General features: G+C 45.4%; 2 protein-coding genes across 8 annotated transcripts in view; both read left to right on the top strand.

Annotated features, from left to right (window-relative positions):
• The first annotated feature begins 3,054 nt into the window (after positions 1-3,054).
• Positions 3,055-18,578, top strand: ADSL (adenylosuccinate lyase). Its single transcript, XM_043881759.1, has 13 exons — positions 3,055-3,279; positions 6,256-6,459; positions 8,217-8,261; positions 8,770-8,849; positions 11,778-11,949; positions 12,163-12,209; positions 13,041-13,131; positions 13,481-13,550; positions 13,701-13,848; positions 15,174-15,264; positions 15,880-15,969; positions 16,375-16,551; positions 18,443-18,578. Exons 1-13 carry the CDS (start codon positions 3,109-3,111, stop codon positions 18,527-18,529), a joined length of 1,473 nt encoding a protein of 490 aa, XP_043737694.1. The 5' UTR covers positions 3,055-3,108; the 3' UTR covers positions 18,530-18,578.
• A 7,346-nt stretch (positions 18,579-25,924) lies between these two features.
• Positions 25,925-27,307, top strand: part of SGSM3 (small G protein signaling modulator 3) — a 34,268-nt gene continuing 32,885 nt past the window's right edge. For 6 of the 7 annotated variants that reach the window (XR_006336686.1, XM_043881654.1, XM_043881651.1 and 3 more), the window contains exon 1: positions 25,925-26,040. The gene's annotated coding sequence lies outside the window, so the exon portion shown is untranslated. The remainder of the gene's footprint in view (positions 26,041-27,307) is intronic. The other variant, XM_043881648.1, reaches the window with a different exon arrangement.

The raw sequence follows: 27,307 nt of genomic DNA, 5'->3' as shown, positions 1-27,307 counted from the left end.
TTGAAGATTAAGAATCAAAACTCTGAAGAACAATCTGTGGACTCAGAAGGTAAGACTTGCAGATGTGTGAACAGTTTCCAAGGGAAGGAAACGTGGGTGGTGAAATCTTGAGGAAATGCCCACCACTTCCTTTTTCAGAAGTGAGAGAAGGTTGGATCATCAGAGAAAGAGCAGTAGGAAAGAGAGGAGAATCAGTACGTTTAGTTTTCAAAACAGGAGGGAGGGGTTAATATTTCAATCAGCCACAGGGGATGACTTAATACAGGAAAATGGGAAACGGACTCAGAAATCGAAATGATTTAAGATGTACACTGGGAAGCTTGTTCCCAGTTCTTACGTGGCCTACCCTGTTCCATGCATGTCCACCCCCACCCCCACATCGACTTTATTAGTGATTTTCATGCAAAGAAGCAAACATTATGGCAAAAGGCCTTTTGATTTCTTTATTAGAGAATAGACTGATGATCAATGAAGGCAGTTGAGAGGATATAAGACAGCAGAAGCTGCATCAGTGCTAAGGAGTCAAGCAGGGAGGACAGTGTGTTGACTACAGGAGCCCTAGACACGAGCCAGGTAGGAAGTTGGCATCTGTGTTACCTGGCTTTGCTCCTCACTGTACACCTGGGGACCATGAGCATATTTTACAGGCAAGAAGACCCATGTGCTAAAAGATTATCACCCAAATCACAGAGCTAGTACCTGGGCAGTTCTGGAACGGTGGGTGAAGAGGCAGCCAGTAAGAGAGATTTTCATAAGAGAACACGTGAAGATGATTCTGTAGTGGAAGAGATCTGTGCATTTCACACACACACCAAAGGGAGGCAGAACTGGAGAGATTCAAGATAAAATAATTGAAAGAGCAAGATCCTTTCCTGAATGAAGAGAGAGCCTGGAAACAGAAACTCTTATAGGAGGAGGCAACAGCAGAGAGAAGCAGAGCCGGTGAGGTTGGACGACCAAGGAGACTGTGAGGTTGGCAGGAGGCACCGTGGAAGGCAAGGGTAGTAAACTCAGCACAGCCCAGCAGCGACAGCCCTGGAGCAGTCCGCAAAGAGTGCGGAGTTGCAGGGAGTGGCCTTCATCTTTCCAGAACTGCCCTCACCCCCAAAAACCAATCCTCTGCAGCTCCAGAGGGGAGGTAGGTGAGGAAAATGTGGGTGATAAGACCAGGTAACTGAAGGGCTTCTCTGATGGCCAAGGCCTTCCAGGATTGGTGCTGCAGTCCACTCTGACAATTCTGAAGCCCAGGTGGAGACATGAAGGATCTACGGCCTGAAGACACTGAAGGAATGTGAGAGACCACGGGAAAGGGAAGGGCGATGTCAGGGTCTAACTTGTATCTTGGTAACTGTGGGCCTTGTTTCCCTTTGTGGGCTAGGCGCCTCTGGACAGCATTCATTCACCCAGCAAACACTCACTGAGCACCTATGCTGTGAAGTCCTGTGCTGGATCCACCTGCCAGAGACACCGGGGACCAAGGAAGGCATGATCCCCACGTGCACCAAGTTTGCCATCGATGGAAAAGGCCAACAGCACTGAACTCTGGTGAGAGTTACGAGAGAGGCCTATATGAAATCTGAGGTGGGAATGGAGAACACTACAGGGGAGGTCCGTCTATTTTTTAGTAAATCATGAAAAAAAAAAAACAGCAGAAATGGAAAGGTGACAAAAAGTTATTGTCAAAGATGAGATCTTGCAAATCTTGAGATCTAATCAGAACTTTTAATATCCCTTAAGTCTTACGGTTACTGGGAAAGGGGCCAGGGCCATTCACCTCAACCAACAAGCTGAGAATTCAAAATGGACATCCCCTTATAGTGAGACACTCAAAAACAGGTACTTTCAAAGCAATATAGTAGCTGCTACTGTAGCACAAAGGAAAGAATACATTTGAGTCTGGTAAGAACCGGGAGCCTGGAGCCTGTCTGCCTACACTTAACTCCTAGCTCTTGCCCTAACTCCTAGCTCATGCCCTTCTAGCCACGTGTGAGCTATCTCAAGACAGTCAACTCCCCCATGCCTTCACTTTGTCACCTGAAAAATGGGGATCAGAATAATGGCCGGCATTTATTGAGCATTTACTCTGCACTGGAGAGTAATGTATTGTATTATTTAATAATACCTGAACAATTCAGGACCCTCACATGGATTTAATGTGTAAAGCACTCAGGACAGTGCCTGATACCTAGTGAAAGTTAAGTGTTAGTCCCCAGTACCCTCGTTAAGAGTTAAGTTTAGGGGGGATCGGGATGGGGAATAAGTGTAAATCTATGGCTGATTCATATCAATGTATGACAAGACCCACTGAAATGTTGTGAAGTAATTAGCCTCCAACTAATAAAAAAATTAAAAAAAAAAAAAAGAGTTAAGTTTAAGAGTCCAGTACCCTCGGACTCTGCGACCCCATGGACTGTAGCCCACCAGGCTCCCTCTGTCCATAGAATTCTCCAGGCAAGAATACTGGAGTGGGGTAGCCACTTCCTTCTTCAGGGGATCTTCCCCACCAAGGGATCGTACTCAGGTCTCCTGCATCGCAAGCAGATTTTTTACCGTCTGAGCCACCAGTGAGACCACCATAAACGTTAGTGGTTTTATTATTAGTGGCCAACCAGAGGGAAGAGTGGGTTCATCAGGTGACATTTTCTGACTTGGACCTTGAGTAAGCTGTAGTGAGAAAGTGTTCCAGGGCGGGGAACTCAATGCCGATTTCCCTTGTCTGGTACTTGTCTCAGAACCGGGCGGTAGGAGTGGGGGAGGGGGAGAAGACAAAAATAATAGCAAAAAAAAAAAAAAGCTTTCCAAATGTCTTGGACATCGATTTCATGTCCTCAGAGCAATCCTAAAGGCGGGTCTTAATGTATCTTTTTTCGGATGAGAAAACTGAGACGCAGGGCTGCAGAGGTAACTTGTGAAGCACTGATCACGTTTCTCGTAAAACGAAGAGAAACTCTTAAACCCTCAGTAGCGAAGAGCCTAAACCCAGCAGCCTTGAGGTCTCGGGTCTCCCGGAAACCCCGGGGGTGGAACCAAGTGGAGGAAGTCCCGCCCTCGGACTTCCGCTTCCGCCCTCTCTGACCCTGTAGGCTCCGGCGAGGTCCAGAGTCCGGCATGGCCGCGGGGGGCGACCGTGGCGGGCGGGAGGCGGCCTGCGGGCACGACAGCTACCGCTCGCCGCTTGCCTCCCGTTATGCCAGCCCGGAGATGTGCTTCCTGTTTAGCGACAAGTACAAATTCCGGACCTGGCGGCAGCTCTGGCTGTGGCTGGCGGAGGCCGAGCAGGTAACGCACCTGGAGGCGGGCCCGGCCCCGCACGTGCCAGGCTGGGACTTCCAGCGCGGGCTGAGCCTCCCCCGGCAGCTGCCCCGCTATTTTCGGCCGGGTGTTCCCTTTCCGGAGGAACGGCCCCAGGAAGGCCAGGGCAGGAAGCCCAGCCGTCGCCACCTGTTACCTCACATGTTTTAATGGTGGAGGGTCGGAGATGGACGGTGGGCGGCAAGTGCAGTTACCGTTTCCGGGAGTAAGTCTTGGCGGTTCCTGTAGGAGTGCACCGCTGAGTGCTCCTTCCGTGCGGTTGTGCTCGCTTCTGTACACGTCTTTACCCAGTTAACCCAGAAAGACTTTGCAAACTAGGGGGCGGTTTCCCACGTTATAGGAGAGAAGACCAAGCCCCGATGATGTGCCAGTGAGATATTTGCTCCTACCCATTATGACAACCCACTCCAGTATTCTTGCCTAGAGAATCCGATGGAGAGAGGAGCCTGGCAGGCTATACAGTGCATGGAGTCGCCAAGAGTCGGAAATGACTGAAGCGAGTTAGCACTCACGTATTAATAAAGGAACCCGGGTGTGAACCCATGACCTTGCAAAGCCTGACTGAGCGCCCAACCACCTCGCCCTCCACATGCCTCTGTGTAGTCAGAGACCTGTCACTGCAAAATACTCATTTGCTGGGCCATTGTTTCCTCTTCAGTAGACTGCCTTTTTTTGTCTCTGGGGAGAGAGAATCAGGGTAGGGGGTTATTAGATGCGAGTTATGGGTTCTGAGAGCTGCATGTAGAGGTATTCTGCCCAGCGGTTTCAGAAATAGCCCCAGAAGGATCTTCACAGAAGCGCTGAAGGAAGCTGAGAGTGATCCAAAGAGCTATAAAGTTTCCGAGAAAAATGCCACAACAAGCAAGATGGCAGTCCTCTCCGAAATGACATACAGTAACCTCAGAAACAATCTGAGTACCTACCTAGGACCAAGGTATAGGGTCCCTGAACAGGAAACTTTCTTCCTAGATTTTACCCCCTTCCTATCATCTTGCTCAAGAAGTCAAGTAGTAGATGACACTAACAGACACAATACTCTGTAATGGCTTATGAAAGGAAAGAATCTAAAAAAGAGTGGATGGATATATGCTAACTGATTGACTTTGCTTTTCATCTGAAACTAACACATTCTTTTAAATCAACTATACTCCAATAAAATTTTTTTTTAAATGCTAGCAGATGTTTCTACAGTGCCTACTATGTGTGCTCAGCAGTTTGAAAACCTTAAAAATTAATTTACTAATTCTCAAAACAATTCTTTATAAGTATGTGATTCCTATTTTACAGAGGATAAAATGAAGGCACAGATTTCATAAACACAGAGCTCAGATAACAATAGATCAGGACATGCAGTGTGTTGTGGTTTGTTACCTACTAGCATGTATTCTGTTTTCTGTTTTACTTGGTACTCCGTGTAGATGAGGTTGGCGCCAGTCACCATAGCTTGTAAGAACTTCAAGCTGGAATTGAAATGTGGAGTCAGTATGCATCCTTTCCTCTGCCCAGTCTACACATTGCCTGAAATGCATCCCATTTTGATATCTCCTGAGTCTGTATTATCTATTAGCTAGGGTGTCAAAATGAACAGCTTGAAGTACATAATAATTTAGTAGTTTTTTAAAAAAAAAAAAAACTTGAGGAATGAGAGTTGAGGGCAAGTGCAGAAAATTTGTCCACCTTGGATTTTGAGAGGATGAGTTGCTTGGGGAGGAAGCAGTTTGTCCACACTGCCCCCTGCTGTTCTGTTTTGGGAGGAGCCCTACGATGTCTCCGCTCAGAGATCCAAGGCAGCTTGGCCAGATGTAGTGTGACCGAGGAATTGAATTTTTACTAGTTTAAATGTAGATAGCCACATCTGACTAGATAGGTCTTAAGATGTGAGCTCCTTCTCAGGACCAGGCCTTGGGACTTTGAAGTGAGGTTTGGGTAAAATTCACCAATGTACGGATTCAGCACTTGGCTCGAGGGTTCTGAGCTGCCTGTGGGCTGCCAGCTGTTTTTTGTCAGCCTGGTTTTATTCAGTGATGGAGGAATGTAAGATGTTGATGTGTTTGTTTTCTCATTAATATCTCCTGGAATTGCTTTCAGTTGCACTGAATTCGCTGCACATAATTTGTTGGCAGAGCTACTAACAGCGTTGCTAATTTTGGTTTCTCTGACTAAATCCATCTAGATCAGATATAAAGCTGTGGCCGGGATCCCACACTCTGGGCACTTAAGAGCCGAGCAGTAAAGAGTCTAAGCAATAAATACCACAAAGCTCTCCTTTCAGGGAGTCTGTACACCCTAGAGAGGAGAGAGAGGCTAAAAGATGTGTAAAAATGTCATATGGCAGTAAGTGCTCTAAATAAAACCAGGCTAAAGGGATAGCGAGTGACACTGAAGAAGGGTGTTTCATGTTGATGTCAGGAAAGCCTCTCTGAGGAGATGGCGTTTGAGCCCAGAGACCGGAACCTGTGAGGGAGTGAGCAGAGATGTCAGGGCAGAAGGAACAGAAATCACGACTACGTTGTTGTGTATGTTGGAGTTTGCTTAGAATATAACTTGCCATGATTCATTTAGAAAGTTTCCTGGGGACTTCCCTGGTGGTCCAGTGGGTAAGAGTCCACCTTCCAATGCAGGGGATGCAGGTTCGATCCCTGGTCAGGGAGGTAAGATCCCACAGGCAGCAGAGCAACTAAGCTTGAGCACTGCAACTACTGAGCCCGTGCCCTCAAAAAGAGCCCACGTGCCACAGCAAAGGCCCAGCGCAGCCAGAATTTTAAAAAAGAAAGTTGTTTCTTCCTCCCCATGTCCTTTTAGTTTAGTTCCCCCAAATTTTAGTTTAAGAATTGGAAGGTAGGGCATAAACACTAACATGAATCAGTTTTCTTTTTTACTGTCATTTCCGTTCAAATAATGTGACATAAGAAGCTATTTCATTTTATTTTGCCTGTTCTGCAGGCACTGGGTTTGCCTATCACAGATGAACAAATCCAGGAGATGAAATCAAACCTGGACAACATCGACTTCAAGATGGCAGCTGAGGAGGAGAAGCAGTTACGACATGATGTGATGGCCCACGTGCACACGTTTGCCCACTGCTGCCCCAGAGCTGCTGGCATCATCCATCTTGGCGCCACCTCCTGCTATGTGGGAGACAATACAGTAGGAGCCCTTGCTGTTCTGTCCATTAGGACTCAGGCTTGATAATGCATTTATACATTTTAATTGATTTTGTCCATTTTAGGAAGTGACTCCGTAGGTCTTAGGATCTCAGTGCTCAGGAAGTCTCTGCTTTTGGTATCCTTCCAGTCTAAACTGTAAGCCCCTAATGACCTCCATAAAATGATGTACAGATACTGCCTATACATCAGTATGCTGGACATAGCTAGAGAGCTTAGCATTTTAGTGGCCAAAGTAGTTTTCCAAAGGGATTTTCTTTCCAAAGTCCTTTATAACTCTTCGCTGTGACTTCTGAAAAGAAAAGGTAATTGCATTATAATTCTTAAATCCTTTAATTAGCAAAAGTGTCTCATAGTCAAACATGAAAAAGTAACAAGCAGGCATTTTCCTAAGAGTTTACTAGGTGAGCACTTCATATGTATTCATTTTTTCATCACAACAGGCATAATAGATGCTGTTGTCTCTATTTCTAAATAACTTTATTAAGGTATAATTTAATACCATAAATTCACCCATTTTAGATGGATAGTTCAGTGAGCTTTAGTAAATTTATGCAACATTCAACCTCACCACACTCTATAGAACACACGCCTCATCCCAAGACAGTCTCTCTTGTTTGCCATTAGTCCCCACTCCTGCTTCCAGTCCCAAACAACCGCTGAGACCTGCTTTTTGTGTCTATAGTTGTGTCTTTTCTCGAAATTTCATGTAAATGGATTCAGAATATATAGCCTTTGGCTCTGGCTTTATAATCCCCACCTCCACAAATGAGGAAACTTAAGGAGGTTGAAGAACTTGCCCAACCTGGAAAGGATACAGACCTGGATAGAATGACTCCAAACCTCTGCCCTCGTCACAGTGCATCTGTGGGACTAGAAGTTAGAATCCAGATACGCTTCCAGTTCAGAAAGAAGCCAGTAGTTTTTAAGTTGCCCCTAAATAACTTTTTTTTGTCTAAAATGTTACATAATTAAAGGCATCTGTATATAATTAATGAGTCAGATAATGGGAGAAGAGCAGTCCCCTAACTTGGAGTATCCTTTTAAAAAGTACCTAGTGTGTAGTTGGGCTCAAGTTACCGTCTCAAGCATGTGTTGGTTGCTCGTCTCACTCCCCTAAGAACAGCTTTAAATTTCCTAAACCTAGATCCTTTAGTTCATGCCTTTTTTTGTTGTTAGCAGTGACAGACATGAAAAAAAAAGGGGGAGCAGAGACTAATGGAATGTGCCCTGTGGATTCTTAGAAACTCAAATGCTATTGTCCGGGAAGATATAAACCCTGTTGACCTGGACATCTTTGTCATATTCATAACAGGGCTGCTCCTTATCATTTTCCAGTTAAGTTAGATACCCCCTAAATAGGGCTTTTGGAGGAGGAAATGGCAACCCACTCCAGTGTTCTTGCCTGGAGAATCCCAGGGACGAGGGAGCCTGGTAGGCTGCCGTCTATGGGGTCGCACAGAGTCGGACACGACTGAAGCGACTTAGCAGCAGCAAATAGGGCTTTATAAGCATAAAAGCTTTGTGCTTATAGATCCTAGCAGTACTGCTCTCTCAGTTGGTGGACTTTTAAGACAGTAATCAGAAGAGTTCTGTTAGCAGCTTCTGACTTGCACATTGTATTGCTGAAAGTGAGATAGGCAGCTAGCTAAGAAACCCAGATGTGACGGCCATAAAGTGTTAGGTCATAACATTTGGGCAAAGCTGATTAATGTAAGACCACTGCATTTTCCCTTGCAGGACCTGATTATTCTCAGAAATGCATTTGACCTGCTTTTGCCAAAGGTAAGAAGTTGACAAATTTCCTGCCAATCCTAAGATCCCTGTGACAGGAGATGGGCACCACCTTGAATAAATCAGCACAGTATAGATCTAAATAAGTTACTGTGTACTCACATGAATGATCCTAGATCTGATCTCTAGAACTAATTGTCTCTTCTTGAGTTAAAACACTGTATGAGTTAGCGCTTTTAAAGCATCGCCTTTTAAGTGAGGGAAGTGTAACCAGCAGCAAGGTGCTGGATTGTGTGGGTCAGATTATGATTTTGTCTGTTTTTCTTCATGAGCGTGCCAGTGGTATTAAAACTGTGCAGAAATAACTTGTGGCATTTTAGGTCATCAACTCAGTTTTTGAATGTTGTTTGGTACTTTAAGATACAAAGAAAAAATGTGGCCTCTGCCTTCTGTGAGCTGGAAGTGTAATTGTAGATGAATTTGTCTCCAAGTTTAGTTCCTGTTTATGCAGTGCTCAGCCTGAATTCACTCTCTTTCTCCCACACCATCTTCTTTGCAGCTTGCCAGGGTGATCTCTCGGCTTGCCGACTTTGCCAAGGAACGAGCCGATCTCCCCACCTTAGGTTTCACACATTTCCAGTAAGTGAGAGGGTTACCTCTTGGGAATTGGGCTTATTTATGGGCATCCAGCTTCCATTTATTCCTTCAGTTCTCCCTTCTCCATGGTAACCTTGAGGTTAAAAAAACTCAAAACATAAGCACTTGGGATGCCTATGAGGAATGAACCTTATACCTACCTTAAAAGCTGTATTGCTGAGAGAGTAAATCTAATGGTTCGTTTCATTGGAAACTATGTATACAGATACATACACACAAAGTATTCTCATTTTGTTGTTGCTGTTTATACGCTAACACTTCTGGTATCCCCTTTGCCTACAGGGAGATCTTTTAGTGGTAGGGAGGAGGTTGGAAAACAGATCCTATTTGGGTCACAGGCCTGATCCTTCCTTTCCCATTCCAGGAATCAGTGCTGGTTGGTAGAATCAGCCCAGATGGTTCTTCAGGTCAGGATAACAGACAGCTATTTGGGGTAACTGAAGGGCCAGAGTTTAGGTGGGTATCTTCCTGTGGTGTGAGTGGGAAGGAGAGGGGCTCTCCCAGCCTTGTGCCCCAGGAAGGGGGCACTCTGACTGCTCCCTTCTTAGATCTGTTTCCACTCTGCCTCTCAAGAAAGTGTTCTTGATTCAGTGATTCCATTCTTGAGTATTTAATGCAAGTAATCCAAATTATGGAAAAAGCTATATGTACAAAGATCATTGTTATAATACTATTTATGATGGTAGCGTTGGAAACAATCTATAAATGTCCAAGAATAAGAGAATAATTAAATAAGGCTGTAGTATATACATAGGTTAGAATAATCACAGCCAGGAAAATGACACTTGTTAGATTAATAAGACATGGGAATGCTGGAGAAGGAAATGGCAACCCACTCCAGTATTCTCTCCTGGAGAATCCCATGGACGGAGGAGCCTGGTGGGCTACAGTCCACAGGGTCGCAAAGAGTCGGACACAACTGAGTGACTTAACTAACTAACTATGCACGTAGGTCAATGTGGGGAAAAGACAGCATATAAATTGTACAAAGATTGGAAGAAGGTGCACCAAGATGTAAATACTGATTACTCTGGTTTGTTTTTTTTAATGTGCAAGCATTTTTATGATTACCAAGTAAAACCCTTTTTTAAAGCCAATGATGTCATTTTTGGATTGCTAGTGGCAGGTTTCAAGTGGTGATACTTGAGTCGTGGTGTATTGGCATCTGCCTTATGTTTTGATGGGATAGGTATTGCTATGGCAAGAAGGATATCATCTCCTGTAACTTAGGAAGCCCTACTGAGTTGAATGTAACCTTCCTTAAAATTAGTGCTTCCATTATTGGTTGCAGAAACCAGGATTTGTTCATGTGAGGGGACTGTTGCTCCTTGTGTGTGGCGGAGCCGTGACAAAGGTTGCCCTCTGTGCTGGCTCCCGCCACACCTGGCATCACCTGTGTTGCAACCCCTCTTCGGCCTCTGCTGGAGAGTGTTCAGGGAATACAGCCATTCCATTATTCCTCTGGGGATGGTGGAATGAGAGGTGTCTGCGGCCACAGTTAGCAGGCGTTAGGAACTCAGAAAATGGTATTGATGCATAGATCGCACCTCAGAATGGATCAGTCCCTGCAATTAAAAAGAAATGGCTTTATTGAGATACAACTAACGTACCATAAAATTCATCCATTTTTTTGTATATTTACAGAGTTTATGCACTCATTACCAATGTGTAATTTCAGAATATTTCCATCACCACCCCCCGCCAAATGACCTGTACCCTTTAGTAGTCCCTCCCATCTCCCCATTCCCTATCTTCTGGCAACCAAATATCTGTTTTCTGTTTGTGGATTTGTCTCTTGAACACTTCAATCAAGTAGAATCATGTAGTAGTCATCTGCTTGTGACTGGCTTCTTTTCACTTCACAGAGCATTTTCAGTGTTCATCCATGTTGTAGCATGTGTCATGACTTAATGTCTTTTACAACCAAATAACATACCATTGTATGGATATGCTGCCTTTTATCTGTTCACCAGTTGCTGGACATTTGGGTTGCTTCCACTCTGTTGCTATTATGTGTAAGGCTGCTATGAATAGGTCTGTGCAAATTTATTTTCTTTATTAAAACAATAATCTATTTGAGGAAAATTACCTTAAGATTAATTTGGGATTGTGTGTCTACTCTGGACATTCTTAGCGGGGTGCCTTCATGTCGCCAGCTGTCAGTATCATTTGCCTAATAGGAGAGAAGGCTAGGTAATCTATTAGAACTCTGGCTTTATTATAGTTTACTCATAATCATGTTTTATATTATAAACAGACCTGCGGTTGGCTGGCATTGATTTAGACTGAAGACAAAGCCATTAGCTGTTCAGTTAGAGTCCTCTGATTGTGCGTGTTTCCAGGTTGTTCTCTGTGGCTCAGCTCGGTCTTATCAGGTCTCGACTCTTTCCAAAGTCCTTTCTTTCCTGCCAGTCTAGAGACACAGTCTCCATCCAGTGTCCTCGTTTTACTTTTTGATAGCGTTTTAAAAATGAGCAGATATCTTGTTTGTTTACTTTTTTACACTACAGTTTGAGCTCCACTGGACAGGGACTTGGTCTGTTTTGTTCTTTGTTGTATTTCCAATACCAGGAACACATTAGATGCTTGGCAAGTGTTTGTTATGTGTGTATTTCTTGCCAAGATCTGGGGACAAACAAAGCAGACATTGTCTCTGCCCTTATAGTGCCTCTTGATGATGAAGCAAGAACTATGCTAGTGGCCCTTTAGTTTTATAACCTTTGAATATTTGTAAATGACATTGAATCTGCTTAACTAGTATTTGCTTAAGCTTTTTAGCTCTTGTTTTGTTTTCATTTTAATTCTTTCCCTTCCCAGGGGTAACAGTGATTATTAGAAGAAGCAACAAAGGTTTTATGAAACAAGTCATTAGCTTGAGACTTCTGTGTGTTCTTTTTGGGTTGTGTTCAGGCCTGCTCAGCTGACCACAGTTGGGAAACGTTGCTGTCTCTGGATTCAGGATCTGTGCATGGATCTCCAAAGCCTGAAGCGTGTCCGGGATGAACTGCGCTTCCGAGGCGTGAAGGGTACCACCGGCACCCAGGCCAGCTTCCTGCAGCTCTTCGAGGGAGATGACCAAAAGGTGTGCGTAGGGAGTGACCTGGCCGAGGCAGGCCCAACCGTGGGAGCGCCGGAAACAAAGCTGACCCCAGGGTGGTGGGAGCAATGGATCTTGGGGTGGGTGCCGTCTCGACTGGAAGGGTACTAAAGGCATAAACCTGGGCAGGATGATGTGTCAAGATGTTTTCAAACTAGACATGCCTGGATGTCTATGGGGATATCTCTTCTTCCCAAGGTAGAACAGCTTGACAAGATGGTGACAGAAAAGGCAGGATTCAAGAGGTAGGTGAGTGGGGAAAGTGTCAGCCTCCCTGTTAGGTAATAAAAGGCAGTATCCCTCCAGATTTGGTCTTAGCTGTTGTGTTGTTTTTTGGTTTTTTTTTTCCCCTTTTCTTTTCTGTGTCTTTCCACCCATTTCCTTCTATCTCTGGTGTGGTTTTGTTTCATGGATTCTATTATATTCCTTATAATTTTTAAGAAAAAAGGGAGCTGTTTAGTTCTGAGTTCAGGAGAATAGCCTTAGCTGTGTTGTTTTGGTTTTGTTTTTACTGAAGGCCTCTGACAGGTTGGTCTCAGTCTGTCTATTTGCTTCAAGGGCCCCCAGGCTCCCCTGTGGTTCCTTGTTTTTGTTGTTGTTTTTGTGTAAAATATTTATTTCTTTCTTTATTTGGCTGCAGTGGGTCTTACTTGAGTCATGTGAACTCTTAACTGTGGTACGTGGGATCTGCTTCCCTGACCAGGGATTGAACCTGGGCCCCCTGGATTGGGAGCACAGAGTCTTAGCCAGTGGACCACGAGGATAGTCGTCCCTGACCCCTCACCCCCCACCCGCCACGCTGGCTCCTTGTTTCAGGCACTTCCCTGGGCTGCAGCAGGACAGAGGCTTGCTGGACTGTTTCCTCCTCGGGTCAGGGCGGCCACCTGGGTTCAGTAAAAAGTGGGGTGGGGAAGTGCAGTTTCTTCCTGGAGCCACTAATCTGCAGTCCTGGACTCAGTGCAACTTAATACCTCAGTGAGACCAAGCCTTTGCTTAGGGTCTGCGTTGGCTCACTTGTCTGACACAGTTACATTTTGAAATATTTTCACTTAAAGCTCTTTTCTATTTATTTCTAGGGCTTTCATCATCACAGGGCAGACCTATACACGAAAAGTAGATATTGAGGTGCTCTCTGTGCTGGCTAGCTTGGGGGCATCGGTGCACAAGGTAAGTGGAGGCAGCGGTGGGTAGTTGGCACCACAGACTCACCCCCCAGCCTTAGGCTCCGACTTCATCGTGCTCTCAAGAGATGTCAGCGCTGTTAGTAATTTGGGTCTGTCAGGGGAGCCTCTTAAGTGAAGGTGTGAAAAAGGATTGGTTCCGGCATTCTCCTTAAGTTCATCTTGCCATGGTCTGCCCGTGATATCATAAGCAGTGTTTCACCAGAACATTCCCGTGCTGACGGTCAGCTCAGTGGCAGCACCCAAAGAGCTCGCCTCCTCCATCAGTCTAGTCCCTGCCTGGGCCCCCTGAGTACTGAGAACGTGGGTGAAGCCTGTGCCCCTGCTTCCCTCAGATTTGTACCGACATACGACTCCTGGCAAACCTCAAGGAGATGGAGGAGCCCTTTGAAAAACAGCAGATTGGTGAGTGTCGTGTGGAGACCTGGGAACACCGTGACGGGTTGGGGTGGGGGTGTTGTGGGCACGTGTGAGCGGTTCAGCCAGCAGCCTGCTCAGCCTCCTGCTGTCCCCTGAGGTCTTCCTGCCTTTGCTTCTTGTCCTTTGCACGGGCAGGCTCAAGTGCAATGCCATACAAGCGGAACCCTATGCGCTCAGAGCGGTGCTGCAGCCTGGCCCGGCACCTGATGGCGCTTGTCACGGACCCCCTGCAGACGGCCTCTGTGCAGTGGTTTGAGCGCACGCTCGATGACAGTGCCAACCGGTCAGTGGACGGGGCATCACACAGCACCTGTGGGGGCACAGAGGGGCCTGGGAGCGACAGACTGCAGAGCATCCCTGTGTTCCCTCCTGTCCATAGGAGCCCGGAGTCTTAACAGGGAGGCGGGAACACGGTACAACGTGACACGTGCTAAAATATGTACAGGGTATCCTTGTGGGGGCAAAGGCTGGGGGTGTGGAGAAGTCAATGGAAGCTTCACAAGGAGGCGATGCTGTAGACTGAAGAAATCTAGCCATTGTAACATGTGAGACAAAGTTGGAAGCACATATAAAGCACAAAGGTGGAAGAAAGAACAGTTTGGAGAGTTAGTTACTGGTAGTCAGGTAGCCCTGGAGAATGAAGTCTGCGGCAAGAAATGAGGTGGGGATGCTCGTGGAGAGTAGCCAGTTTATGAAGGGCCTTGTGGGCCCTAAAAAGGAGGGTAGATGTTCTGAAGGCAGGTGGTGTCAGCTGTGGTATCTTGGCACAGTGACCTGATCAGGTCCGAGATAGGTCAGAATTAATTAGTAGTTACTAATAAGGTACCAGCATGCACGTGACTTTCTACTTTATGTATATACATATTTGAAAGCAGATTCACTCTCATTTGCTTGTATTCTGCTGGAATTTCTTGAGAGGAAATGATCAGTAGTTAAAGTCAACTCTCTGGATTGTGTTCATAATCCAGGATTTATGGAAATAAAACTCATAATATGTGAACTCATTTGGAAGTCAGCCATCAACTGTATTTTAGCAAACTGTGACCTAGTCAGCTGCACCCACTAAAACACCCTGCAACAGTTTGGAGAAGCAGTTATAAGACAGGATGCTAGTCAGAACAAGTTAGGAGGCTGCTTTAAAACCCCACGTCCACGCTGGCACGGTGGCGGTGTGACTGGCGAGGATGTGGATATAAATTGATGTCACGGGGACTGGCCTGGGCAGTTGGCTGGAGTGGGGGTTTAGATGGTGATGGGGTGCTGGTGCCATTTCCTGAGGCAGGAGCTACAGGAGAGGAAGAGTAGGGTGAGGAGCTGAGCAGGAGGCAGTGGAGAAGAGTCTACATTCAGCCCTGGGCTTGAGGAACCTACCAGTGAGCCGGGTGGAACTCTCCAAATAGGTATATGGCCTGGCGCCTGGGCAGGTGGTCTAGGAAAGAGGTGATAGATTCAAGGGTCATCAGGATATTGAGGCTGTTGAAGGGAATTGTCCAAGTGGCACATCTGGCATGAGACGTCAGTAGGGCAGCTCCTTGGGACACACCCTGCATTTCACGGAAATTGTTATTTGTTTTAAGCGATAACTGAATTGGCTGTTTGTTTTTCTAGGCGAATCTGTTTGGCGGAGGCGTTTCTCACTGCAGATACTGTACTGAATACGTTGCAGAACATTTCTGAAGGATTGGTGGTATACCCCAAAGTAAGAGGCCTCGATGAAAAACACAGTATTCAGGAGGGGTGGGAGTGTGGCAGGGAGTGGGACCTTGTGCTCTGGAGTGAGCGTGTTGGGGGAACGCTTCCCAGCCAGAGCTCACTCTCCATGTTGTGACACATGCTCTCGGGATCAAGTCTGTGGAATTCGTAGACCAGTTTATAGACCAGGGAAGAAGCAGTACTTTGAGTTGGCTGAAGATTGTCTGCCAGCCTGAGTCGTCAGCTCTACTGTGGCTGGAGGGGTAGACGGTTCCACTGGCCCGTTTGTAGGTACCTCAGGCGGATGGGTTTGCTTCCATCCTACACTCAGTTCCTGAAGTCAGGCCCTGAACTGGAGCAAACTTGAGGTTTGAGGAATTTTTCTGATGAAGCAACTTTTAAAAGTTTACTAAAGTCAGTATCCCTTTTTAAAATCAAAATAATACTCGGGAGTATGAGAAGACTTAAAAAATATAGTATAGAATAGAATTCTTCTACCCTCTTTCTTTGTGGACATGGGAGATCACGTCCCCACTGTGCACGTTTTTGGTTGTAGTTTACGTCTTACTGTGTGTATGACTTTGTAACCTGAGGCATCCTTCCTGGCGCTTCACTCTTACAGGTAATTGAGCGGCGCATTCGGCAGGAGCTGCCTTTCATGGCCACAGAGAACATCATTGTGGCCATGGTGAAAGCTGGGGGTAACCGCCAGGTGGGTAGCCCCTTGTACTCCTGCATAAATTGAAAGTACTGCACCTTTGGTCCTGCTCTCCTCCCTGAAGAAGGGTGGACGAAGGTGTTTCTGTCCTTCCATTCAGTCATGGTATTGGTGCAGAACAGTGACAACAGACTGCCATAGAACAGGCTTATCTTTGGAGGGTGATGGTGGTGAAATCAGTTAATTAAAAAGTGACTTGCTTAATCACTTGTAGAAAAGGTCTGCTTTCAGTGAAGAAATTAGGTCTTAGTTTCCTTGGGAAATGCTGGGAAGTGGGCAGGACATAAGAGCAGATGGTTCATGAAACTTTAGAGGAGGCCTTTGTAGCACCAGCCACAGACAGCATGGACGTTCAAATGCCTGTTATTAGTGAGCCACCAGTGCCTCCTGTCTTCCCAGGATTGCCATGAGAAAATCAGAGTGCTCTCGCAGCAGGCAGCTGCCGTGGTCAAGCAGGAAGGGGGTGACAACGACCTCATCGAGCGCATCCAGGCTGATGCCTACTTCAGTCCAATCCACTCCCAGTTGGACCATTTGCTGGATCCTTCTTCTTTCACCGGCCGTGCATCCCAGCAGGTAAGCATCAGAACGTTTCCATGGGGCTGCAGTCCTTCCCAAATGCACTCTGTTTACAGCACTGGGCTGCAGAGCCTGGAGTACAATCTATGTTTCTGCTTCAGAGGAGGTATGATGAGAATGGGGCTAGTTAGAATTCAGGGCAGGTTGCTGCCTAAAACTTAAAGTGAAAGTCGCTCATTTATGTCCGCTTCTTTGCAACTCCATGGACGAAACAGTCCATGTAGTTCTTCAGGCCAAAATACTGGAGGGGGTAGCCTTTCCCTTCTCCAGGGGATCTTCCCAACCCAGGGACTGAACCCAGGTCTCCTGCATTGCAGGTGGATTCTTTACCAGCTGAGCCACAGGGCAATCTAAAACTTAAAAAAGTGGTTATTTTGAGAATGCCTTAAGTTCATTTCTTCCTGAGGATTTCTCTGAGTTCTGCTTTGGTCTGGAGCCTGTGGTGTAATGGACAGATTGGGTTTTATTGTCAGGTAGCTCCGGGTTCGGGCTTCCTGGGTAACTCAATTGGTAAAGAATTTGCCTGCAATGCAGGAGACCTCGGTTGGATTCCTGGGTCAGGAAATTCCCCTGGAGAAGGGATAGGCTACCCACTGCAGTATTCTTGAGCTTCCGTGGTGGCTCAGACGGTAAAAAATCCACTTGCAATGCGGGAGACCTGGGTTCCATCCCTGGGTTGGGACGATCCCCTGGAAGAGAGCATAGCAACCCACTCCAGTATTCTTGCCTGGAGAATCCCCATGGACAGAGGAGCCTGGCGGGCGGGCTGCAGTCCATGCGGTCACAAGGAGTCGGACACGACTGAGGGACTCAGCACAGCAGAGTAGCAGCTCTGGGTTCAGTCCTGACCTCCTGCTTTTACCGGCCGTTGGGATAGAGATCCGTATCTCAGAGTGTGGGCTGAAAGGCCTAGCTTGGTGCATAGTAAGTATTCAGTAAACATTTGTCACTTTTCCTCATGGCCTTTTGAAGATTACAAGGGCTAATTCAGAAACATTTATTGAGTGCAGACTAGGTGCTCAGATTGTGTTTGGGTGCTGTGTTTAATCATGGTGCTTTAAAGATGAATATATAATCCTTATCTTCAGGGAACTCAAACTTAATGGTAAAGGCTTGTAAATAGGTCAGTGTGATACCAAATACATGCAAGAATTGAGGGAAGCACACCTTTTTTAGGATCACAAAAGAGACAACCCTAGGGTAGTGGAAGTTGGAAAAGACTTCTCAGAAGACATGGTATCTGAGCTTAATCTTAAGGACAAGTAGGAGTTACTTGTAGGGAACACCAGGATGAGAAGAGATGACAGATGGATAGATGTCCAGCATGGGAGAGAGTAGCCAGATTGTCAGGTGCCCCCAAAGTAGCTAGGATTAATGTAGCAGACAGATGGAAACCTATCATTTATATTTGAGACACTCTGATGTACTGGATTTGAAGGACTTAAACTGGAGGTGAGAAGACCAATAAGGAGGCTGCTGCAACGGGTGAGCAGTTGGTGACGAGGGCTTTGAGCCAAGGCTGGGGTAGGTAGATGCACACAGGGCACAGATCCGAGGGCTAAGGAAGTTAGTCACTTGGAAGCTGGTTGACGGGGGAGGAAGGAAGAAGCATGATGATTTTAGCTTTGGCAATGGGTGGAGAATGGTGAGACCAACTAAAAGGATACAGCAGGCTGGTTTGGGCGGGGGGCGGGGTGGGCAGCAGCCTGGTGGGACAAGCTGCCTATGTTTAGGGAGAGATTTCTGCAGGGAGTTGAGAAAAATAGAAGCTCAGTGGTGGCATAAAAGTTTGTCCAAGTAAGTCTCTGTGTTATGAAGTGACATTGAAAAAAGGATTCTCAAATTTTAATGTTTTCTTCTGTCTTGCATTTGCTTTCCTCTTTGACAGGTACAGAAATTCTTAGAAGAGGAGGTGTGTCCCCTGTTAAAACCCTATGAAAGTGTGATGAAGGTGAAGGCCGAATTATATCTGTAGAGTTGGAAGAGAATTAAACAAGAACCATTGTTGGCTCTGTTAACTTTTATTGCCAAGTCATAAAAACTATTTCTCTAATGCCATATTTTATTTCAGGAACTGTTACCATAAATTAATACAGCACTTTTTTTCTTTCCGTGGTGCTTTCACATTTCTCACGTTTGCAATGCAAAAATAAATTGCATTGTAGTTGGACTGTTTTTCACAGCAACACAAGTTTGCATAATAAATGTAGCTCATAGTTTGCACTCTACCCTTTCAAGGCACATTTTCCAGCTAGTCTAATACTTTTTACATGTTCACTTGATTGCGAGATAGTGAACAAATTCTTGGCCCTCTCTTCTGAAAGTGAGTTTTATCTAGGCCTTGCAAAATAATCTGGATTCAGTGATTCATTATGGCCACATACCTACATTTCAGTTGTATTTAATGAGAATAAGGAATGAAATTTAGAGCTGCGATAAATTGTTAAAGAAACTGATGTGATCTTCATGCTGACTCAGCTGAAATTGTACCCAGCTTCATTTGCTCTTTGGATAGGGCTTGTCTGTCAAGGAGATGCTCACTGGATGTAAGGATCTCATCAAGGCATTTGACAGTCTCTGATCCTGACAGCTGACTGAACCAGCTACTGCCAGAGGTGAGAGAGAGTGGATGATCACCCCCCTGGAAGGAAAGCACTATTGTTATGCCACAGGCTTCTGTCCTGGGCCCTGCCTCCTTCTGCATATTTTTCCAGTAGAAATGAAAAGGAAGAAAGCTTATTTCTCAGGTTTGCAGATGACACAAAACTAGGACAATTAACCAAATGTTTATTTGGTAAGATAATTAAGATGTCATCCAAAGAAAATAGATTAATATGCTGTGGCCAAAATGAAGAAGAAATAAGGTAAAGGTAAGTAAGTTAACCTTCAACTCAGTATGAACCAGAAGTGGTTGCCAGTGAGATCAGAGTTTTAGGGTATGTTGACGGTAGTGTGGTGTTGGGCAGAGCCGTCAGTCTCCATGTTCCAGGCTCATGCTGTTGTGTTCAATTTCAGACACCCCATCTGAGGCACAGAAATAAACACAAGAGCCAGCCTCCAAGGAACACAGGAGTGGTGAAGCAGTGTTAGGGCTCAGACCTTGTAAGAGAAAACTTGCTATTGCTTCAAATATTGTCATGAGGAGGAAGAGAGACGCAATTGAGACCTGTCCATACCTGTGGTTGAGAATCTAAAGCAGGTTTGGGCCCAGACGTCGGAACTGCTCTGAGTTAGTGCTTCTCCCTACACTTCCCCCTCAAATCACCTAGTAATCAGGAGTGGGAGTGTTGTGAGGGTGGAACAGCTGAATCCTCCCCAGGTGTATCAAATCAAAGGCAGCCTGAGGTGAAGAGCTCGACCTGTTGGGAAGAGCAAGACGTGATCCTTAAAGTCAAATCTAAAATACAGTTTAGGGTGACTGGCAGGCATGGACCACCTGGAGCCACATGGCATTTCAGTTCTTGTAGAAACAATTTGATTTCTCTTGTTAGTCCTCTCTTGTGAGAGTCTGGGAGGGATGTTTGAAACTACTAGGTCTGTGACCCAAGGGATTAATCACAACAGTGCTGTTCAGACACACCATCTACTTCCTTCTCTAGTACGGGCTGCCAGAGAGGAAGCAGGTACTATCAGAGCATCTGTAATCTGAGAGCTAGTACATACCACACATGGAGGGGATATTGGACACCATGGGTTTTAGTTAATAAATTTCCTCATAGCAAATAAGGAAATAGAATGCCAGTCTTGTTCTGACCATTCTGATTGTTAGTGATCTGTGGTTTGGCTGGTTTTCCTTTCTGGGCTATTGGAGTGGGCGGATTTCCTTTTTTTCATCCTCTTTTGGTTTTATTTTTATATACTTGTGATATACTCAAGTGCAATTTGCTATTTTAACATTTTTATTAAAGACATTTGGGTGGGTGGCAGGTTGTCTGAGGAGAGAACATGGCATCTCGAATATTAGATTAAATTCAGTTAACCAGTGATGCAAGAAACCCCAGGATCTGAACCACCAGAAATTAGAATCTGAACCATCCAGAAATCAGGATCTGGGCAGGCTGTGGGGCCAGCTGCAGTCAGACACCTGGGCAGTCACCGTCCTCTTTCCCTGGCTGATGGTAAATCTCATGATAGCCAGGAGAGCCTGGTGTCCTGCAGTGGAAGCACAGAGGTTAGGTGCCTCCAGAATAGTGACGTAAACCCAGGGTCTGACATGAAGAAAGTACTCAGAGAATGTCATTTTCCTTTCCAAGCCCAGAAGAGCTCGCCAACCTTCCTCTCTTGGTAGTTAGTTGGGGAACAGACTGAGACTTGATGCTGCTGTTGGTTTGGTGTGCCTACCAGTGGTGAGTGCATCCTAAACTTGAACCAACCAGAGAATGGAGGGCGTGTCAACATAAAAAATGAATAGTAAAAAGTTTTTAAAAAGAAAAGACTAGAAAGCTACATAATGAAATAGTAAGTGTGGTTTCTTGGATAATGAGTTTAAGGGGATTTTTTTTTTCTTCCAGTTTCATTGAGGTATAATTGACATACAGCACTGTATAATTTTAAGGTGTACAGCATAATGATCTCACAATAAGCTTAGTAAACTAATTTTTAATTAAAAATATTTTTCTTACGAGAACTCTTGGGATTTACTCTCCCAACAACTTTCATATGTAACATACAGCAGTGTTAATTATGGCCTGCCAGGTGGGGCAGTGGTAAAGAACTCACCTGCTAGTGCAGGAGCCGAAGTAAACTCATTTTTGTTTCCTGGGTCAGAAAAATCCCTTGTAGAAGAAAATGGCAACCCACTCCAGTATTCTTGCCTGGGAAATCCCATGGACAGAGGAGCCTGGTGGGCCACAGTCTGTGGGGTTACAAAGAGTCAGACATGACTAAGTGTGCATGTACACAGTGCTAATTATATTTATCATGTGCAATATACCCCTAGTTCTTTGTAAGTGGAAGTTTGTACATTTTTTGGGGAGCAGGGGCAGGGCTGAACTGGTTGGCATGCAGAACTTCCCAGACCAGGGGTTGAACCTGTGCCCCATGTAATGGAAGCACAGTCTTAACCACTGGACCACCAGGGAAGTCCAAAGACATACCTTTTGACTGCTTTCAACCAGTTCTTGCTCCCACTCCTTACTTCTGGTAACCAAAAGTCATGTTTTTCCTATGAGTTTGTTTTTGAAATATAATTGTCCTACAACACTATGTTAGTTCCTGTTAATCAAAATTGATTTGATATTTTTATGCATTTCAAAGTGATCGCCACAATGTCTAATTACAATTTATCACCATAAAAGATATTACACGTTTCTTAACTATATTCCTCACACTGTACATTTCATACCCATGACTCACCTATTTTGCAACTGGAAGTTTGTACCTCTTCTGTCACTTACTTCTCTCTCCTCACCCCTTCCCTCCTGGCAACCACCTGATTGTTCTCTGTGACTCTGTTTCTGTTATTATGTTTTTTTGTTTTTAGATTCCAAATATAAGTGAAACCATACAATATTTGTCTGCTGACTTAGTTCACTCAGTATCAGTTCAGTTCAGTCGCTCAGTCGTGTCCGACTCTTTGCGACCCCATGAATCGCAGCACGCCAGGCCTCCCTGTCCATCACCAGCTCCTGGAGTTTACTCAAACTCATGCCCATCGAGTCGGTGATGCCATCCAGCCATCTCATCCTCTGTGGTCCCCTTCTCCTCCTGCCCCCAATCCCTCCCAGCAACAGTGTCTTTTCCAATGAGTCACCTTTTTGCATGAGGTGGCCAAAGTACTGGAGTTTCAGTTTCAGCCCTTCCAATGATGTCCTTTCAAGGACATCAGTCCTTCCAATGAACACCCAGGACTGGTCTCCTTTAGGATGGACTGGTTGGATCTACTTGCAGTCCAAGGGACTCTCAAGAGTCTTCTCCAACACCACAGTTCAAAAGCATCAATTTTTTGTATAGTAACCTCTAAAACCATCAATGTTGTTGCAAATGGCAAGATTTCATTCTGAGTAATATCCCATTGTGCCTACCACATCATTACCCACCTACTGATGGGCACTTGGGTTGCTTCCATATGCCAAAATATGGCCAAAATAGCCAAATATTATAAATAAAAATGTAATCAGCATAGAGCTGCATATCTTTTCTAATTAGAGGTGGAATTGCTGGATCATATGGTAGTTCTATTTTTAATGTTTTAAGGAAACTCCATATTGTTTTCTATAGTGACTACCTCGATTTACATTCCCCATACACAGTGCACAAGGGTTCCCTTTTTTCCACATCCTCACCAGTACTCATTATTAATGCTTTTGCATGTAGCTATCCAGTTTTCCCAACACTATTGAAGAGGCTGTCTTTTCCCCATTTATATTCTTGCCTCCTTTGTCGTAGATTAATTGTCCATATGAGTGGACAGTTTCTGGGCTCTGTTCTGTCCATTGACCTACGGCTCTGGTTTTGTGTCAGTACTATACTGTCTTGATGACTGTAGCTGTGCAGTATAGTTTGAAATTAGGGAGTATAATACCTCCAGTTTAGTTCTGTCCCAGGATTGTTTTGGCTATTTGGGATCTTTTGTGTTTCCATGCAAATTGTTCTAGTTCTGTGAAAAATGTCACTGATATTTTGATAAGGATTGCATTGGATCTGTAAATTCCCTTGGGTATGGTCATTTTAACAATATTCTTCCAAAAAAAAAAAAAAAACCCACAATATTCTTCCAATCCATGAACATGGTATATCTTTCCATCTGTTTGTGTCATCTTCAGTTTCTTTCGGCAGAATCATAGTTTTGCAAGAACAGGTCTTTTACCTCCTTATTCGGACTTATTCCTAGGTGTTTTATATTTTCTTTTTGCTTCTGTGCATTCTTTTTTCAAGTTTTGAATGGAATTTTTATTTAAATTTTAGAAAAGTTTCAGATTTACAGGAAAACTGCTTATAGAGTTTCCATATATACTGATTGGTTTCCCTTAATATCGTATGTACCATTTCACAGTTATTAACCAATTTTGATATATTAAAAATCCTTAATTTTTAGCTAATAACCTTTTTCTGTTCCAGGACTCTGTCTGGAGCAGAAATTATATTTAGTCATGATACATTTTAAAAATACTGAAATTCATAATTCCCTCGTGGTCCACAGGTTAGGGCTCTGCAGTCTCACTGCTAAGGGTCCAGGTTCAATTCATGGTTGGGGAACTAAGATCCCACAAGTCACGTGGTGCCACCAAAAAAAAAGATTAAAAATACTGGAATTCATATACATTATTACAAGGTATGTTCTTTATTTAGAGATGTGGTCTAACGGACACAAAATTTAGCTATTTCTGAACGTGTGTATGTGCTAAGTCACTTCAGTTGTGTCCGATTCTGTGATGCTATGGACTGTAGCCCACCAGGCTCCTCTGTCCATACAATTCTCCAGGCATGAATACTGGAGTGGGTTGCTGTTTCCTACTCCAGGGGATCTTCCCGACCCAGAGATCGATCCCTAATCTCTTATATCTCCTGCACTGGCAGGCAGGTTCTTTACCACGAGCACCACCATAACTAGAAGTAAAAGCAAAATTTGGATTTTCAATTCTGGATCTGGTGTGACCTTATGCTTACCTCATTAAGTGCTGTGTATTGTACAGAAAGATTCTTAAGAGGCCAAATTTTTGAAGAGGATTGCATGGGGGATGGTTTAAGTGATGAGTATGGGTGATCATTTGCCCTGGTGAAAAGTATAATCATGAAATGTACAAACTCAAGAAGGAACTGAATTGGATTTCTGGCCCAGATTTCAACATGAGCACTTCAAAGGATGAGCTGATCTGTTGGTGACTATTGGACAAAAGGTCAAATGAGACCTTTGGGTGGCACCAAACAAGAGGCCCTCTATATCTTCTTGTGTAACAAGGTCTTCTGGCCTTACAAAAGCCAGTTAGAGCTGCCCTTTCAGATTCTAATGCCTTATTTTGTGCTGAAAGTTCTCTTATATTGTGGTGGTAGTGGGCCTTCCTCTATAGTGAGCCAGAAGTTGTGGCCAGCTGACTCCCAGCCCAAGCTGGTGTGGAAGGAGGGGCTCAAAGGAGTACTTGGAAGCTACTGCAGACCCCTCTTGTAAGTACAGGACTTTCCCCACCGGAGTTTCCTAGGAAATAATAAGTTCTTATCAAAGGAGACACAGATGAGGTTGAGAGGGAGCCTGGAGCCATGAATGCTTCAAAAGTCGTTTCCATCCACAAATGATGTAGCCTTTCATTGTTATGGCTCTAGGGCACTGAGAGGTTTAAAACTATGGGAAAGTTACTCCTCAGACAGGACTTCATAAAGCTGTAATGAGAACAGTGCCAGGGCCAAGGACAGTTGACCCTTGAAGCACATGGGGCACTGACCTCTGTGTGGTTGAAAGTCCACATATAACTTTAAAGTTGACCCTCTGTTTCTGCAGTTCCTCAGCCACTTACCAGTTCTTATGATTTTGGCCAAGTTCTCTGTAAAATTTGAAGCATAAAATTTGCCCCGCTTTTACCACAGGAGTGTTGTGAATAACATGAAAGTGGTTTGTAAAGTGAGCAAAATACCATGAGGTCATGACTGAGAATGCCTTGTGTTTTGTATACTTCATCTGTGGTTCCCATTAATTCACTGCATCATTCCCACCTTGGAATACCCTTAGAAATTTGAGCTTAGTTTAATAAGCAGCTCTAAAGCTAAATTGTCTTCCTCTTCCGAGTAGGGTGAAGTTTCTAGAGAGATATTTCTGTAATTCTGTTGTAGTTTTTGGTGACCTTTCTAAAACATGGGAAGTGCTTTATTTTTTTAAAACTAGAGCCTGATGTCAACTGGGACCCATTTTATGGGTGAGCCAAACATTAACGTGGTTGATAAGACTGAAATTCAGACCTCTGACTACACCCTCACTGTATTATGCCCGAAAGACCTCAACCAATTTGTTACAATTTGTGACTCCTTCCAAGGCTTGTGAATTGTGTAAGAGTGGGTCAGACTGGTCTAGGACTGGTTTGTACACCCATAAAGAAGGCGCTTAAATATTTAGCAAATGAATATCAAGTAAGCCGCTCCTTCCCACTGCCCTGCAGCGTCTATCCCTCAGCCTGACCACAGACCCACCCCAATATTCCCCTAACTCCTCAGGCTGCAGTGCAGAGGAGAGGCCAAGTGGGCCTCGCCAGGCCAAAACTGGGCTTCGAAGGTCACACCTCCCACCCCTACGCCCGCTGGAAGACGCACGGTCGGTTTCGAAAAGAGCTTGGTGTGCCGGGTCCAGAGGCTCGCAGACCCCGCCGCCCCTCCCGCCCAGCGGACCCAAAAGACTACAGCCCCCAGAATGCCCCGCGACCGTCGGCTCGGCCCGGCGCGCGCGCGTGGTGGCGCAGCCGAGCGCTGACAGGGGCCGAGCCGCGCGAGTCAGAGCAGGGTTGGCACCGTGGAGGCGACGGCGCGCGGCGGTGGGGCAGCTGGACATTCCCCGCGGGGCAGGTGAGTGCCGAGCGAGAGGCTGGTGGCGACCTGCTGGGTCTGCGGGGCCCGGCGCCCACACATGCATCCCTGGTGGAGACGCGGGGGCTATGGAGAGACCGACTGACGCACGGACTGGCAGATGGACGGGCAGAGAAGCCGGGAGGCGCTGCCGCGCGGGCCGGCCGGGCCCTCGCTCGTCTGGCGCACAGGGTGGGGGTCTAGGCCGGCGGTCTCCAGTGGCGGGCTTGCTGAGGTCGGGTGCGGGGCCTGCGAGGCGAGGACGGTGCTCGGGGCGGGGGTGGCCTCCCTGGGTCGGGAAACCCCCTGGCCGGCCCAGCGAGAAGTGGGGGTCCCCGGCGCCCGAGCTGAAGTGCTCTGGGGGCTGGAGCCCCAATACAGCCCCTCCCGCCGCTGGGAGCAATTTACAGAAACCGCACCTCACGCCGGGGCCCTTTTCTTTGAAGGAACGGCAGCCTCGGATACGTTTACCGCAGCAAAGTCTTCCTCAGGTGTGACTTGTAACTTGACGTTGAAGATTCAGGTCTGGGGTCAGAACAAGCTTAGATTCTGGTCAGACTCAGAACTCACCGTATTATGTGTTTTCTAACACTGGAGACACTGAGGCGCGTATTATCCGGGATCAGCCTGTGTGGTTAGGATTGGAATTTTGAAAATTATTCTCATGGAATAATGATTCAAGATGCTTTTTATACGGGGGAAAGGATGATTTGAAGTTTCTTTTCAGTGACGAATGACTGTTACCATGTTTCCAGTCTTGTGCTGCCTATGCGATTTGTGGTGGGTTTCTGGCTTTTTTAATTTATTTATTTATTTTGCTTTCTGGTGAGATGTTTAGAGCTGTCTGGAATATTCTTTACCCTTCTTTCTTATTCTTCTGTGGTAAACTCAAGTTCCTAATCAGACCCTGTTTCACAAAAACTGAATTTTCAGCCTCGACTTGGTTACTTGTAGCTTTTGTGATTGTTTGTGATTAAGTTTGTAGATAACACATGTACTTCCTGCTGCTTTTCCTCCTCATCTCTTTTCCATCTTCCAGTTGTCTTTGAACGCTAAATGATAGTTATGTTTTTTGTTTTACACATTTATTTCTGTGGTCCTTGATTAGCTGGTAATTGATTCTAATAAAAGACATCTTTCCTGTATTTTGATAATCCCAGGTGCCTATAGCCTTTTCATCATTACTTATTACATTAACCTGGGCTTTTGCCCACTTCCGTATACCTTGTTAAGCATGGGGATGTGAGATCTGGGAGAGAGGACTGAG

Source organism: Cervus elaphus, chromosome 22 (assembly GCF_910594005.1).
Source record: "Cervus elaphus chromosome 22, mCerEla1.1, whole genome shotgun sequence".
Classification (NCBI taxonomy): domain Eukaryota; kingdom Metazoa; phylum Chordata; class Mammalia; order Artiodactyla; family Cervidae; genus Cervus; species Cervus elaphus.
The sequence above is the reverse complement of the archived record's forward strand: the minus strand, read 5'-3'. Positions and strand labels throughout refer to the sequence as shown.